Here is a 16,941-nt window from a genome sequence, read left to right as displayed (position 1 = left end):
ACCAGAGGACACAGACAGAGTGGATGTGGAGAGGATGTTTCCTATCGAGGGGGAGTCTAGGACCAGAGGGCACAGATAGAGTGGATGTGGAGAGGATGTTTCCTACAGTGGGGGGAGTCTAGGACCAGAGGACACAGACAGAGTGGATGTGGAGAGGATGTTTCCTATCGAGGGGGAGTCTAGGACCAGAGGGCACAGATAGAGTGGATGTGGAGAGGATGTTTCCTACAGTGGGGGAGTCTAGGGACAGAGGACACAGACAGAGTGGATGTGGAGAGGATGTTTCCTATCGAGGGGGAGTCTAGGACCAGAGGGCACAGATAGAGTGGATGTGGAGAGGGATGTTTCCTACAGTGGGGGAGTCCTAGGACCAGAGGACACAGATAGAGTGGATGTGGAGAGGATGTTTCCTATAGTGGGGGAGTCTAGGACCAGAGGACACAGATAGAGTGGATGTGGAGAGGATGTTTCCTATAGTGGGGGAGTCTAGGACCAGAGGACACAGATAGAGTGGATGTGGAGAGGAGGTTTCCTATAGTGGGGGAGTCCTAGGACCAGAGGGCATAGGTACATAATTCAGGGATGTCTATTTAGGAGGGAGATGAGGACCACAAGTACTCAAGGACATTTTCAACCTCTCACTGCTTCGGGAAAGTTCCCACTTGCTTCAAAAAGGCAACAATTATACCAGCGCCTAAGAATAATAATGTGGGCTGCCCTAATGACTATCGCCCGGTGGCACTCACATCGACAGTGCTGAAATGCTTTGAGAGGTTTGGTCACGACCGGACTGAACTCCTGCCCCAGCAAGGACCCGGACCCATCGCACCATGCCGGTGACAATTCCTTCAGCCAGGAGGGCGGTGAAGCCGCGGAATTTCTTTACCACGGACGGCGGGGGGGAGGCCGCGTCTTTGAATACGCTTGAGGCCGAGGGTGATAGGTTCTTGATCGGTCGGGGCCTGGCAGGTTACGGGGAGGAGGCAGGTGGAATGGGGACGGTGATGGAACGGCGGAGTAGACTGGACGGGCCAAAAAGCCCTCACATAGCTCCAAGGTCTCGTCGGCATCTTTCGATGTCCAGATCTGAGATTCCACCGTCTCGTCGTCGGGTAGTGACGGGGGCTGCTGAGGGGGGGGGCTGGCTGCCCAGGGACACTGGGTGCGAAGGGGGCCGGCGATGCAGACGAGACACGCGGGCAGGCGTGTTCCCAGCGACGGCGCGAGTGGACCGTTCGCTCGGAGGCCACTTACTGGGGGGTGGGAGGGAAGCCACTCCAGTCACGTTCCTTCCCCCCCCCCTCCCCGGATCTGAGGTCCGGCCTGAACAACAGCAGAGCCTCTGGACCGTACCGGCATGCTCTTACCGGTAGAGTCACCCGATTAGATGTTTACGCTGAGGTGCGGGGGGTCGGGTGTGCCTAATAAAAGTGGACATTCAGTGTGTGTGTGTGTGCATTCACCAACCCCCCCCACCACCACCCACTGACACACTGGTGGTGGTGGGGTGGGGGGGTTCACGTTGTCCAGCTCCGAACGGCCCACACAGCTGACCCCCCGCCCTCAGAGGAGGAGGCGGCGGCGGCTGTGAATTCTCGCAGTGCCCTTGGCTGGAGGGGAGGGGGAGAGGGACCGAGGGGACCAGTGGTTGCCCGCAGAGGAGGAGGAGGAGGAGGAGGAGGAGGGTAGGGGGGGGCGTTCCCTGTCCCGACACTGGCCAGTACCGCTTCATGCGCTCGCCGCCGCTGCTGCTGCTACCGCCCGGCTCTCACGCCGGAGGAGGATGGGAGAGGCGGCGCAGGGGCGATGGAGTTGTCCCGGCTCCTCGCCGACATCCAGAGGCACTACGAACAGATCGTGCTTAGGAGCCGGCAGCTCATGGACAGCTACTGCCCGCAGGTACGAGCCGGCAGGGGAGGGGCGGGGGAGGGGAGCGGCGCAAGGCCGATCCCACTGCGGTTCTCCCGGCTCTACGGCCCGGCCGATCACACGGCAAAAGCGCTCCTCGTCAACCCCCGCTCTCCGTTATGTCTATCTCCCTCTCCCTCTCTCTCTCTCTCCCCCCCATCTTGTTTCCATCTCCAGGGTCTAATTCTGCTTCTCTCTCTCTCTCCCCCTCTCTTTTCTGTCTCCCCTTCTCTTTCTCCCCTCCCTCTCCCTCCTCTCCTCTTATCCCCTCCTCTCTCTCTCCCCCCATCTATTTCCATCTCCAGGTCTAATTATGCTTCTCTCTCTCTCTCTCCCCCCATCTCTGTTTCCATCTCCAGGTCTAATTCTGCTTCTCTCTCTCTCTCCCCCTCTCTTTTCTGTCTCCCCTTCTCTTTCTCCCCTCCCTCTCCCTCCTCTCCTCTTATCCCCTCCCTCTCCCTCCTCTCCTCTTATCCCTCCCTCTCCCTCCTCTCCTCTTATCCCCTCCCTCTCTCCCCCCATCTATTTCCATCTCCAGGTCTAATTATGCTTCTCTCTCTCTCTCTCCCCCCATCTCTGTTTGCATCTCCAGGTCTAATTATGCTTCTCTCTCTCTGACTCCTCTTCTCTCTCTCTCTCTCTCTTTTCTGTCTCCCCTTCTCTTTCTCCCCTCTCTCTCTCCCCTCCCTCTCCCTCCTCTCCTCTTCTCCCCTCCCCTCCCACTCTCTCTCCCCCATCTCCCTCCCTCTCTCTCTCCCCCCATCTATTTCTATCTCCAGGTCTAATTATGCTTCTCTCTCTCTCTGACTCCTCTTCTCCTCTCTCTCCCTCTCTTTTCTGTCTCCTTCTCTTTCTTCCCTCTCTCCCTCCCTCCTCCCTCTCTCTCTCCCCCCATCTGTTTCCATCTCCAGGTCTAATTATGCTTCTCTCTCTCTCTCTGACTCCTCTTTCTTCTCTCTCCCTCTCTTCTTTCTCCCATCTGTCCTCCCCTTCTCCCTCTCTCTCCCTCCTCTCCCTCCCCTCCCCTCCCTCCCCCTTCTTCCCTCCCCCTCTCTTTCCCTCTCCTGTCTCCCCTCCTCTTTCCCCTCTTCTCTTTCTCCTCTCTCACTCTCTCTCTCCCTCTCCGCAGGCTCCGGAGGGCGGCGAGGCGGAACTGAGCGACGGCGGGGACGGGGACAGCTTGCAGTCCGCCAGGGCCGAGCTGAAGGACGCCCGGCGTCAGTGGCAGAGTCTGCAGCTGGAGACGGAGTCTCTGCGGGCGTTGGTAAGGACGTGTGCGCGTCTCCCTTCTCCCTCGAAGAGCTGCAGCCGCTCCGGCCGCGTCTGCACCGCCGGCGCCCTTCGCACCCAGTGTCCTTGGGTAGTGACGGGGGGTGGGTGGGGGGCTGCCCCCCTTGTACACCCGGGGGGGGGTACCGCCGCGGGTTCAGTAGCCCGGCCCCGTGCTGTCTCCGTGGAGTCTGCACGTTCCGGCTCTGCTCGGCGATTTCTGCATTGTCCAGAGTCCCCTGTCGCAACCCAAGGGCCGGTGGGGGGGGGAAGAACTTTGGTCGCCTGAAATTGCCCCCAGTGTGTGTAGGTGAGAATCAGAGTCACCGGCACTTGTCGTGAAATCTGTTGTCTTTGCGGCAGCTGTACATTACAATACATGGTAATATAGGAAAAAGCGGTGTTAATGCGGTACAAATCACTATATATATGTGTGTGTGTATATATAGATATTTATTCATATTTAGATACAGTAGTGCGAAGATAGAAATTAAAAAAGTAGCGAGGTAGAGTTCATGGGTTTCACTGTCCGTTCAGAACTCTGATGGCAGAGGGGAAGAAGCTGTTCCTGAATCGCTGAGTGTGTGCCTTCAGGCTCCTGTACCCCCTCCCTGATGGCAGAGGGGAAGAAGCTGTTCCTGAATCGCTGAGTGTGTGCCTTCAGGCTCCTGTACCTCCTCCCTGATGGCAGAGGGGAAGAAGCTGTTCCTGAATCGTTGAGTGTGTGTCTTCAGGCTCCTGTACCTCCTCCCTGATGGCAGAGGGGAAGAAGCTGTTCCTGAATCATTGAGTGTGTGTCTTCAGGCTCCTGTACCTCCTCCCTGATGGCAGAGGGGAAGAAGCTGTTCCTGAATCATTGAGTGTGTGTCTTCAGGCAACTGTACCTCCTCCCTGATGGCAGAGGGGAAGGAGCTGTTCCTGAATCATTGAGTGTGTGTCTTCAGGCTCCTGTACCTCCTCCCTGATGGCAGGGGGGGAAGAAGCTGTTCCTGAATCGTTGAGTGTGTGTCTTCAGGCTCCTGTACCTCCTCCCCGATGTCAGAGGGGAAGAAGCTGTTTCTGAATCGTTGAGTGTGTGTCTTCAGGTTCCTGTACCTCCTCCCTGATGGCAGAGGGGAAGAAGCTGTTCCTGAATCGTTGAGTGTGTGTCTTCAGGCTCCTGTACCTCCTCCTGATGGCAGAGGGGAAGAAGCTGTTCCTGAATCGTTGAGTGTGTGTGTCTTCAGGCTCCTGTACCCCCTCCCTGATGGCAGAGGGGAAGAAGCTGTTCCTGAATCATTGAGTGTGTGTCTTCAGGCTCCTGTACCTCCTCCCTGATGGTAGCAACGAGAAGAGGGCACGTCCTGGGTGATGGGGTCCTTAATGATGGATGCTGCCTTTTTGAGGCATCGCCTTCTGAAGATGTTCTAGACGCTGGGGAGGCCGGTGTCCCACGATGGGAATTTACAACTTTCTGCAGCTTATTTTGATCCTGTGTCATCCCCCCCAACACCCCACACCAGACCCGTCAGACGCTCTCCACGGTACAGCTGTAGAAATTTGCGAAAGTCTTTTGGTGACTCCTCATGGGATACAGCCACTGTTGTGTCTTCTTTGTAGCGTTGGGCCCAGGGTAGATCCTCAGAGATGTTGACACCCAGTAACTTGAAGCTGCTCACTCCTCCTGAGCAATGTTTGTGTCCTTTTGACGAGATCCCGGGTGGTGGCCGGGAATTCATTAGTCCCCCAGCCTGAGGGAAAAAGCTGTCGCCCAGTCTGACAGTCCCAGTCCTGATGCTCCTGTACCTCCTCCCTGACGGTGGTGGGTCAGAGAGATTGTGGGATGGGTGGGGGTGACGAGACCCCGGTTGTGGGTCAGAGAGATGGTGGGGTGTGTGGTGGTGATGAGACCCCGGTGGTGGGTCAGAGATGGTGGGATGGGTGGCGGTGACGAGACCCCGGTGGTGGGTCAGAGAGATGGTGGGGTGTGTGGTGGTGACGAGACCCCGGTGGTGGGTCAGAGAGATTGTGGATGGGTGGGGGTGACGAGACCCCGGTTGTGGGTCAGAGAGACGGTGGGGTGGTGTGGTGGTGATGAGACCCCGGTGGCGGGTCAGAGAGATTGTGGGATGGGTGGGGGTGACGAGACCCCGGTTGTGGGTCAGAGAGACGGTGGGGTGTGTGGTGGTGATGAGACCCCGGTGGTGGGTCAGAGAGATTGTGGATGGGTGGGGGGTGACGAGACCCCGGTGGTGGGTCAGAGAGATGGTGGGATGGGTGGTATTGACGAGACTCTGGTGGTGACAGGGTATTCATTAGTCCCCCAGCCCGAGGGAAGAAGCTGTCACCCAGTCTGACAGTCCCAGTCCTGATGCTCCTGTACCTCCTCCCTGACGGTGGTGGGTCAGAGAGATTGTGGGATGGGTGGGGGTGACGAGACCCCGGTTGTGGGTCAGAGAGATGGTGGGGTGTGTGGTGGTGATGAGACCCCGGTGGTGGGTCAGAGATGGTGGGATGGGTGGCGGTGACGAGACCCCGGTGGTGGGTCAGAGAGATGGTGGGGTGTGTGGTGGTGACGAGACCCCGGTGGTGGGTCAGAGAGATTGTGGGATGGGTGGGGTGACGAGACCCCGGTTGTGGGTCAGAGAGACGGTGGGGTGTGTCGGTGGTGATGAGACCCCCGGTGGCGGGTCAGAGAGATTGTGGATGGGTGGGGGTGACGAGACCCCGGTTGTGGGTCAGAGAGACGGTGGGATGGGTGGTATTGACGAGACTCTGGTGGTGACAGGGTATTCATTAGTCCCCCAGCCCGAGGGAAGAAGCTGTCACCCAGTCTGACAGTCCCAGTCCTGATGCTCCTGCACCTCCTCCCTACATCTCAACAATGCTGTGGGCCCTTCAGATAAAACACTCCAGTAAGTGTCCCGCGTCGGGGTGAGGAAGACCCTGAAGATCCTTTAGGCTGGTTTTACTGTCCTCTGCAGGTTCTTGCGGACCGATGCCTGGCAGATTCCCTACCACGCAATGACACAGGTCAGACGGGACAGTCCGCTCGGTCCTCCCGCAGGAAGTTGTTAGAATGGGGACGGGGCGACTTCCTTCCACATGCCTCAATCTCCTCAGTAAGGGTAGACCCTGCTCTGTTTTCTTGACCAGTGAGGAGGAGTTGGGGGTCCTGATTAGATCGTCCGTGACGTGCACACCGGGGAGCTCTGTGTTCCTCTCTCTCTGAGCCGTCGGTGTGGGGACGGGAGGGCGGCCGTCCCAGTGAATGTGGTTTGAGCGATGAGTCAGCAGCCCGTAACGCAGCCGGCCGAGCACACGTCCCCGGGGGTGGGGGGTCCAACTCGGTGATGCCTTCAGGACTGGGATAGAGCCGGGAGGTGCCACTGACAAAAAACGCTCCCATGATCAGGTTACAGGGAGGGGCATTGGGAGCCCCAGTGAGAACAGTTTACCCACCAGCCCCCCTCGGGGGCGATCGTGTTCATCGACCGGCTCGATGACATATCAGGCGTTGTTTTTTCTTCAGATGGGACGTGACGGAGTGGGGTGGGGGGGTGGGGGGGGTGAGGCTAAGGTCTCATCGGTGGGACCTGGTCCACTGTAGCTGGAAGGTGGGGATCCCTCACCGGCCGCTCAATGGTTGTTGAGGTCAGTGTCACTGGAAACCATTGAAAGGGTGCGGAGGATATCTACACGGATGTTGCCTGGATTGGGGAGCACGCCTTATGAGAATAGGTTGAGTGAACTCGGCCTTTTCTCCTCAGAGCGACGGAGGGTGAGAGGTGACCTGATAGAGGTGTACAAGATGATGAGAGGCATTGATCGTGTGGATAGTCAGAGGCCTTTTCCCCAGGGCTGAAATGGCTGCCACAAGAGGACACAGGTTTAAGGTGCTGGGGAGTAGGTACAGAGGAGATGTCAGGGGTAAGTTTTTTACTCAGAGAGTGGTGAGTGTGTGGAATGGGCTGCCAGCGACGGTGGTGGAGGCGGATATGATAGGGTCTTTTAAGAGACTCCTGGATAGGTACGTGGAGTTTTAGAAAGATAGAGGGTTATGGGTAAGTCTGTGTAATTTCTAAGGTGGGGACATGTTCAGCACAGCTTTGTGGGCCGAAGGGCCTGTATTGTGCTGTAGGTTTTCTTTGTGTTTCCCCCACTTCCTCTCCGGTTCTGTTGAGGGTTCTTGGCCCGATACGCAAGTTGTTGTTTATTCACTTCCACAGATGCTGCCTGACCTGCTGAGTTCCTCCAGCATTTTCTGTGTGTGTGTGTGTGTGTGTGTGTGTGTGTGTGTGTGTGTGTGAGAGAGAGGATGAACGTGTTACTACGGGGGCAAGAGAGGGTTTCTCACGAGAGTTATTGGTGGGTGGGGATGTTTCTCTGACAGCACAGTGGAGGCAGTTTCAACAGGAACTTCACCTTGGCAGGGACAATGGAGTTCACCGGATTAATCTACCCACGATGGGGTTTTGCAAGAAAAAATACCTATAAATCTTCGGTGTCTGTCATCTTACCCCACTTCCTCTGAAAATACTAACCTTCCAAAAAAAAACACTGAAATCTACAGCACGTCACAGGCCCTTCGGGCCCACAAAGCTGTGCCAACAATGAGACCTGCTCTAGAAATGCCTAGAATTTCCCTACCCCATAGCCCCTCTATCTTTCTAAGTTCCATGTACCTATCTAAGAGTTTCTTAAAAGACCCTATCGTATCCGCCCCCACCACCGTCGCCGGCAGCCCATTCCACTCACTCACCACTCTCTGAGTAAAAAACTTACCCCTGACATCTCCTCTGTACCTGCTCCCCAGCACCTTAAACCTGTGCCCCTCTCGTGTTAGCCATTTCAGCCCTGGGAAAAAGCCTCTGACTATCCACACGATCAATGTCTCTCATCATCTTGTACACCTCTATCAGGTCACCTCTCGTCCTCCGTCGCTCCGAGGAGAAGAGGCCGAGTTCACTCAACCTATTCTCATAAGGCACGCTCCCCAATCCAGGCAACATCCGTGTAAATCTCCTCTGCACCCTTTCTATGGTTTCCACGTCCTTCCTGTAGTGAGGCGACCGGAACTGAACACAGTACTCCAAGTGGGGTCTGACCAGGGTCTTATATAGCTGTAACATTACATCTCGGCTCCTAAACTCAGTCCCATGGTTGATAAAGGCCAATACACCGTACGCCTTCTTAACAATACTGTTAACCTGTGCAGCAACTTTGAGTGTCCGATGCACTCGGACCCCAAGATCTCTCAGATCCTTCACACTGCCAAAGAGTCTTAGCTTTAATATTACATTCATCCATTGAAGGTTCCGGGGAAGGAAAGGGTAAATAGTTGAGGAGTGTTTGATGGCTCTGGGCCTGAACTCACTGGAGTTTAGAAGAATGAGGGGTATTGAAGAATTGAAACCTATCAAATATTGAAAGGCCTAAAGAGAGTGAAGAAGATGTTTCCTATAGTGGGGGAGTCTCGGACCAGAGGACACAGATAGAGTGGATGTGGAGAGGATGTTTCCTACAGTGGGGGAGTCTAGGACCAGAGGACACAGATAGAGTGGATGTGGAGAGGATGTTTCCTGTAGTGGGGGAGTCTAGACCAGAGGACACAGATAGAGTGGATGTGGAGAGGATGTTTCCTGTAGTGGGGGAGTCTAGGACCAGAGGACACAGATAGAGTGGATGTGGAGAGGATGTTTCCTATAGTGGGGAAGTCTAGGACCGGAGGACAAAGATAGAGTGGATGTGGAGAGGATGTTTCCTATAGTGGGGGAGTCTAGGACCAGAGGACACAGATAGAGTGGATGTGGAGAGGATGTTTCCTATAGTGGGGGAGTCTAGGACCAGAGGGCACAGATAGAGTGGATGTGGAGAGGATGTTTCCTATAGTGGGGGAGTCTAGGACCAGAGGACACAGATAGAGTGGATGTGGAGAGGATGTTTCCTGTAGTGAGGGGAGTCTAGGAAGGGGGAAGATGAGGGGGGCATAATTTTAAGGATGATTGGAGGAAAGTGCAGGGGGGGGGATGTCAGAGGCAGGTTTTTCTTTGCACAGAGAGCGGTGGGTGTGTGGAACACCCTACCGGGGACGATGGTAGAGGCAGATATGTCAGGGACTGACGCTGGAGTAGGTATCTGGGCCCTCCCAATGAAATGTAGCCGCTGGTTTTGCTGCCTTCTCAGTCCCATCGATATGGACTGGCGCGCGTTCCCTTGACTTCCCCTTCCCGAAGTCCGCAGTCACTCCCTTGGCCTTACTGGCGTTGAGTGCGAGGTTTTTAGTAGCAAAATAACTCAGCCAACAGATCTATCTCGCTCCTCCGTGCCTCCTCGCTATCACCTGGACTTCTGCCAACAACAGTGGTGTCGTCGCGGATTTACAGGTGGGGGGGGGGTTTGACCGCACGATTGTGGAGTGGTGGGGGCGGGGGGGAGGGGGGTTCCCAAATATTTTTTTTTATATATATACCGGGGACCAATACCATTGGCCACCCCAGGTTGGGAACCCCTGGTGCGGAGAGAGTAGAGCGTGGGCTCGGCACGCGTCCTCGAGGTTTGCCGGCGTTGGTTGTCAGCGAGAGCGAGATGTTCGTTTCCGATCTGCACTCCTGATGAGGAAGTGAAGGAGCCAGATGCAGAGAGATGTACAGAGTCCCCGGGCCTTGTGCCGGTTCCCCTGGCCTTGTGCAGGTTCACCTGGCCTTGTGCAGGTTCCCCGGGCCTTGTGCAGAGTCCCCGGGCCTTGTGCCGGTTCCCCTGGCCTTGTGCAGGTTCACCTGGCCTTGTGCAGGTTCCCCGGGCCTTGTGCAGAGTCCCCAGGCCTTGTGCAGGTTCCCCGGGCCTTGTGCAGGTTCCCCGGGCCTTGTGCAGAGTCCCCGGGCCTTGTGCAGAGTCCCCGGGCCTAGTGCAGGTTCCCCGGGCCTTGTGCAGAGTCCCCGGGCCTTGTGCAGGTTCCCCGGGCCTTGTGCAGAGTCCCCGGGCCTTGTGCAGTTTCCCCAGGCCTTGTGCAGGGCCCCCAGGCTTTTGGACATTGGAGACTGGTACTGACCACTAAAGCTGTCATCAATAACTAGCAGCCGGACATAGGTACTGCAGTTGTCACTGGTGGCCCAAGGCTAGGCACCGATAGATTTCCAGCAAGAGACTGCGGTTAGCGTAACGTTGTTGCAGCCTGCGGGAAGCTAGAATGTTCTCCCCCGTGACCGGGAGAGCTTCCTGCCGGGTGCTCCAAATATCGTCCCGCAGTCCACAGGCATCCAGGTTAGTAGGTCAACCGGTCGTCGTAACTTGCCCCGTGATTCGAGCTCGGGTTAAGCCGGTGGGTTGCCGGACGGGGCAGATTACGACGGGGGCCGCGTCTCAAAATAAGCAACGTGGGGAGAAGAAGCACGCTACCAACCACCTGGCCGAAGGTGGGATCGGCTGTGCGGGCCGCAGGCCCACTCTCTCCGGTGCTATTCCGCAGCCCCACAGCAACTGCCGATTTTTCAGGCTCCCACACGCCGGGTCCCCAATCCCTTAAGCCGTGGGCCGACACCGTTTCGGCAAGGGATCCGTGGAGCCCCTGCCCCCTGCCCCTATCCCCGGGAGATTCCTCAGGTACGGGAGATCTGGGGCAGGGCCGGTACAGTCGCGTGAAGCTTTCCGGAGCCAGCGATCAGAGTTCGATTCCCGTCCCCGTCTGTAAGGGGAGACCGTGGGGGTGGGGGGGGGGGTGTTCGTTTCTTTACTTATTTAGAGTACAGCGCTAGATAGGCCCTTTCCCGCCGCGCCCCCGACTTTAACCCTGGCCTAATCACGTGGTCACTTCACGATGACCGATCGACCCCTCCCCCCCGACCGGAACGTCTTTGGACGGCGGGGCACGGGGAGGGAACCCGAACGGTCCGCGGGAAGGACAGTGCGAACTCGCCCCGAGGGGCCGCCGGAATTGAGCTGCGAACTCTGACCCCAACCTCCCCCCCCACCCGAGCTGTAAAAGCGTCACGCGGACGGCTACTCTACCCCGCGGCATAATTTAAAAAAAAAAAAAATCAGAATTAGGCCATTCAGCCCATTGAGTCCGCTCCCCATTCCATCGTAGCTGATTTACTATCCCTCTCAACCCCATTCTCCCCTGCCTCCTCCCCGTAACCTTTGACACCCTGACTAATCAAGAACCTATCAACCTCTGCCTTCAGGCTCCTCAGTACCCAGAGCCTGGACTGACACCGTACTGCCCTATTGTCCTGTTTATTATTTATTGTAATGCCTGCACTGGTTTTGTGCACTTTACGCAGTCCTGGGTAGGTCTGTAGTCTGGTGTAGTCTTTTTCTGTGTTGTTTTTTAAACGTAGTTCAGTCTAGTTTTTGTACTGTGTCATGTAACACCATGGTCCTGAAAAAACGTTGTCTCGTTTTTACTGTGTATTGTACCAGCAGTTATGGTCGAAATGACAATAAAGGTGACTTGACTTAAATATACCCAGTGACTCGGCCTCCATAGCTGTCTGTGGCAACGGATTGCACGTGTCTACCAGCCGGACGTATGGGTTGGGGTTAGAGAGTTGTGGGCATTCTATGTTGAATATTCACGGGCTGCCCCCCCCACCACCCCGGCAACATACACACAGCTCGGACGCCCAAGACTTCTGCACCGTACTGTGGTAATTTTATGCATTGCACTGAACTGCTGTTGCAAAAGAAGACAAATTTCATGACATGTGTGACCGACGATAAAACCTGATTTCTGATATGAGTCTCTGTTGTGGTCTGAGAGTGGGAAAGTGGGGGGGGGGGGGGCAGGGAGAGGGGAATCACGGTTGGGGAGAGGGGATATGGAGCGGGGAGCACCAGAGAGACGTTCTGTAAATGATCGATAAACCGATTGTTTGGAATCAAATGACCTTGTCTGGAGTCTCAGGGCTGGGTGTGACTACCCACCCCCCCCCAAGCCCCGACACTCCTTCTCTGCCCCCTGTCCCACACCCCTCCCACGGCGCTCCACCCTCGCCATTCCCAACATCCTTTGCTCCCGCCAGATTTACAAACTGGCTCTCCTCTCCCTGTTGACAGATGCAGTACTGTGGGCAGAAGTCTTAGGCACCCTGGCTGTATACAAGGCCTAAGACTTTCTGCACGGGGCTGCTTTAAACCCGCGGCAGGGAGCGAGTTCGCGAGCTGCCTTTCGACCGGGCGGCCCTCGAGGTTTTTTCAAAGGCGGAGCTTCGCGGCAGTTTCCTCTGAGTCGGCCGGGGGGCACTGCGTAGAAAGAACTGTCTTTCCGCCAGGCCCGCGTTCAAGGTTTAAGAGCCTCGCTTCGCAGCGGTTTTCTCCGAGCCGGACCGCGCATGCGAGAGAGCTACCTCCCAGTCAGGATGGCGATCGAGACTTTAAAAGGGGAGGCTTTGGCGGCAGTTCACGAAAGAGGAGCTTTGACCAGCAGTGACCAGTCGGTATTTGGGACTGATTAGAGTCAGTCGGAGGCAGTTGGGTCATCTGAGTAGGCAGAGTCAGAGTGGTCATTTGGCTGCGAGGGTTCAGCCAGGAGAGGTTTCAGCCAGAGAAAGCAGCTTTTTAAAGCTCCAGGTTGTTTTACTTTCTCCCCCTCCTCTGATTTTTATATCCGCTCCAATAGGACAGGAGGGATGCCGGGCAGGATAGCTGAGAGCGCCTCTCTTGTGGGACGTGGGAAGGGCAGGGAGACCTCCAGTATCTGGGAGTACAGTTAGACGAGAAGCTAGACTGGACTGCCAACACAGATGCCTTGTGCAGGAAGGCACAGAGTCGACTGTACTTCCTAAGAAGGTTGGCGTCATTCAATGTCTGTAGTGAGATGCTGAAGATGTTCTATAGGTCAGTTGTGGAGAGCGCCCTCTTCTTTGTGGTGGCGTGTTGGGGAGGCAGCATTAAGAAGAGGGATGCCTCACGTCTTAATAAGCTGGTAAGGAAGGCGGGCTCTGTCGTGGGCAAAGTACTGGAGAGTTTAACATCGGTAGCTGAGCGAAGGGCGCTGAGTAGGCTACGGTCAATTATGGAAAACTCTGAACATCCTCTACATAGCACTATCCAGAGACAGAGAAGCAGTTTCAGCGACAGGTTACTATCGATGCAATGCTCCTCAGACAGGATGAAGAGGTCAATACTCCCCAATGCCATTAGGCTTTACAATTCTACCGCCAGGACTTAAGAACTTTTTAAAAGCTATTATTAATGCTTTTTGAGATAGTGATTTAGATGCATATCATATTTTTTTTACTGAGTTAAGTATTGTATGTAATTAGTTTTGCTACAACAAGTGTATGGGACATTGGAAAAAAAGTTGAATTTCCCCATGGGGATGAATAAAGTATCTATCTATCTATCTATCTATCTATCTACAACCGCGAGAAGCGCCCCTGTGGCCATATTCCCCTCAAAAGGACAAGTATCCTGCTTTGGATACTTCCGTGGAGAACGCCGGGGCGACCGGGTTACAGGCACTGAGCACGGGTCCGTGGAGCAGAAGGGAAAGGGGGAGAGGAGGAGGGAGAGGGAGTGATAGGGTACTCGATAGTGAGGGGAACAGACAGGAGGTTCTGTGGACTCCCGGGTGGTATGTTGCCCACCTCCCCCCCCCCAGGTGCCAGGGTCAGGGACGTCCACAACATTTTGGAGAGGGTGGGGAGAGCAGCCGGATGTCTTGGTGTATATTGGTACCAGTGACATAGGAAGGAAAAGCAAAAAGAGAATTTAGAGAGCCAGGTAGAAAGCTGAGGAGCGGGACCTCCCGGGTAGTGGTTTCTGGACAGCTGCCAGCGAGGGTAGAAACAGGACGATTCGGCAGGTAAATGTGTGGCTGAGAAGCTGGTGCAGGGGGTGGGGTGGGGGGGGGCAGGGCTTCAGGTTCTTGGACCATTGGGATCTCTTCCGGGGGAGGTATGACCCGTTCAAAAGTGAAGACCAATATTCTCGCGGGCAGGTTTGTTAGAGCGGCTGGGGAGGGTTTAAACTAGTTTGGCAGAGGGGTGGGAACCGGAGAGAAGGGACACAGGATAGGGTGGATGGTGACAAAGTAAAGATAGTGTGCGGTCAGACTGTCAGGAGGGGCAGGCGGGTGATGGGGCTGAGCCGTAGCCAACAGGCTGAGTATCGAATCACTCGGGATGCAGAGTCAGAAAGGACGGCAAATACGATACTCAAGGTGTTGTATCTAAATGCGCGGAGTATAAGAAATAAGGTGGACGATCTTGTTGCATTATTACAGATGGCCAGGTACGATGTTGTGGCCTTCACCGAATCGCGGCTGAAGGATGGTTGTAGTTGGGAGCTGAACGTCCAAGGTTACATGTTGTATCGGAGGGATAGGAAGGCAGGCAGAGGGGGTGGTGTGGCTCTACTGGTTATGAATGGCATCAAATCATTAGAGAGATGTGACATAGGATGGGAAGATGTTGAACCCCTGTGGGCTGAGTTAAGAAATTGAAGTGTAGAAGGACCCTGATGGCAGTTATACACAGGCCTTCCAACAGTGGCTGGGAGGCGGACCACAGATTACAACAGGAAATAGAAAAGGCGAGTCAAAAGGACAATGTTATGATAGTCATGGGAGACAATAGACAGTAGGTGCAGGAGTAGGCCATTCAGCCCTTCTAGCCAGCACCGTCATTCACTGTGATCATGGCTGATCGTACACAATCAGTACCCCGTTCCTGCCTTCTCCCCATATCCCTTGACCCTGCTATCTATAAGAGCTCTATCTAACTCTCTCTTGAATGCACCCAGAGACTTGGCCTCCACTGCCTTCTGGGGCAGAGCATTCCACATATCCACCACTCTCTGGGTGAAAAAGTTTTTCCGCATCTCTGTTCTAAATGGCCTACCCCTTATTCTTAAACTGTGGCCTCTAGTTCTGGACTCACCCATTAGCGGGAACATGCTACCTGCCTCCAGTGTGTCCAATCCCTTAATAATATTATGTGTTTCAATCAGATCCCCTCTCATCCTTCTAAATTCCACTGTATACAAGCCCAGTCACTCCAATCTTTCAACATATGACAGTCCCGTCATTCCGGGAATTAACCTTGTGAACCTACGCTGCACTCCCTCAATAGCAAGAATGTCCTTCCTCAAATTTGGAGACCAAAACTGCACACAATACACCAGGTGGGGTCTCACTAGGGCCCTGTACAGCTGCAGAAGGACCACTTTACTCCTATACTCAATTCCTCTTGTTATAAAAGCCAGCATGCCATTAGCTTTCTTCACTGCCTGCTGTACCTGCATGCTTGCTTTCATTGACTGATGTACAAGAACATCTAGATCTCGTTGTACTTCCCCTTTTCCTAACTTGACTCTATTTAGATAGTAATCTGCCTTCCTGTTCTTGCCACCAAAGTGGATAACCTCACATTTATCCACATTAAACTGCATCTGCCATACATTTGCCCACTCACCCAACCTGCCCAAGTCACCCTGCATTCTCATAACATCCTCCTGACATTTCACACTGCCACCCAGCTTCGTGTCATCAGCAAATTTGCTAATGTTACTTTTAATCCCTTCATCTAAATCATTAATGTATATTGTACATTAATGATTGTAGATTTTAACATGCAGGTCGATTGGGAAAGTCAGGTTAGTAATGGATCTCGAGAGAGTGAGTTTGCTGAATGCATAAGAGATGGCTTTTTAGAGCAGTTTGTTGTTGAGCCTACTAGGGGATCAGCTACACTGGATTGGGAGTTACGTAATGAACCGGAGGTAATTAGGGAGCTTAAGGTAAAAGAACCCTTAGGAGGCAGTAATCACAATATCATTGTGTTCAACTTGCAATTTGACAGGGAGAAGGTAAAGTCTGATGTAGCAGTGTTTCAGCGGAGTGAGGGAAATTGCGGTGGCAAGAGAGAGGAGTTGGCCAAAGTAAATTGGAAGATGATGTTGGCAGGGATGACAGCAGAGCAGCGATGGTGTGCGTTTCTGGGAAAAATGAGGAAGGTGCAGGACATGTGTGTTCCAAAAATGAAGCAATACTCAAATGGTAAAATAGTACAACCGTGGCTGACAAGGGAAGCCAAAGCTCTTGTAAAAGCGAAAGAGAGGGCACACAGCAAAGCAAAAATTAGTGAGAATATAGAAGATTGAGAAGTTTTAAAAAATGTACAGAGAGCGGCTAAATAAATATCATTAGAAGGGAAACGATGATATATGGAAGCGAGCCAGCAAATAATATCGAAGTGGACAGTAAAAGTTTTTTCAAGTATGTTAAAAGTAAAAGAGAAATGAGAGTGGACGTAGGACCGCTAGAAAATGAGGTGGGAGAAATAATAACGGGGGACAAGGAGATGGCAGATGAACTAGAAGAGTATTTTGCATCAGCCTTCACTGTGGAAGACACTAGCAGTGTGCCTGATGTTGTAGTGTGCGAAGGAAGAGAAGTGGGGGCAGTTACTGTTACAAGAGAGAAGCTGCTCAGAAAGCTGAAAGACCTAAAGGTACATAAGTCACCCGGACCAGAGGAACTGCACCCTAGGGTTCTGAAAGAGGCAGCGTTAGAGATTGTGACGGAATTAGCAACGACCTTTCAAAAATCGTTGGACTCCGGCATGGTGCCAGAGGACTGGAAAATTGTCAATGTCAGTCCACTCTTTGAGAAAGGAGGAAGGCAGCAGAAAGGAAATTATAGACCAGTTAGCCTGATCTCAGGGGCTGGGAAGATGTTAGAATCGTTTGTTAAGGATAAACTTGGTGACACAGGACAGGATAGGACAAAGTCAGCGTGGTTTCCTTCGGGGAAAATCCTGCCTGACGATCCTGTTGGAATTC

General features: G+C 54.0%; 1 protein-coding gene across 1 annotated transcript in view; it reads left to right on the top strand.

Annotated features, from left to right (window-relative positions):
* Positions 1-1,694: 1,694 nt before the first annotated feature.
* Positions 1,695-16,941, top strand: part of LOC140741413 (keratin-like protein KRT222) — a 120,824-nt gene continuing 105,577 nt past the window's right edge. Inside the window, exons 1-2 of the mRNA XM_073071580.1 lie at positions 1,695-1,899; positions 3,038-3,172. Of these exons, the coding sequence (XP_072927681.1) occupies positions 1,807-1,899; positions 3,038-3,172 (228 nt within the window). The 5' untranslated portion in view covers positions 1,695-1,806. The remainder of the gene's footprint in view (positions 1,900-3,037; positions 3,173-16,941) is intronic.

The sequence above is a fragment of the Hemitrygon akajei genome, chromosome 18 (assembly GCF_048418815.1).
Source record: "Hemitrygon akajei chromosome 18, sHemAka1.3, whole genome shotgun sequence".
Classification (NCBI taxonomy): Eukaryota; Metazoa; Chordata; class Chondrichthyes; order Myliobatiformes; family Dasyatidae; genus Hemitrygon; species Hemitrygon akajei.
The sequence above is the reverse complement of the archived record's forward strand: the minus strand, read 5'-3'. Positions and strand labels throughout refer to the sequence as shown.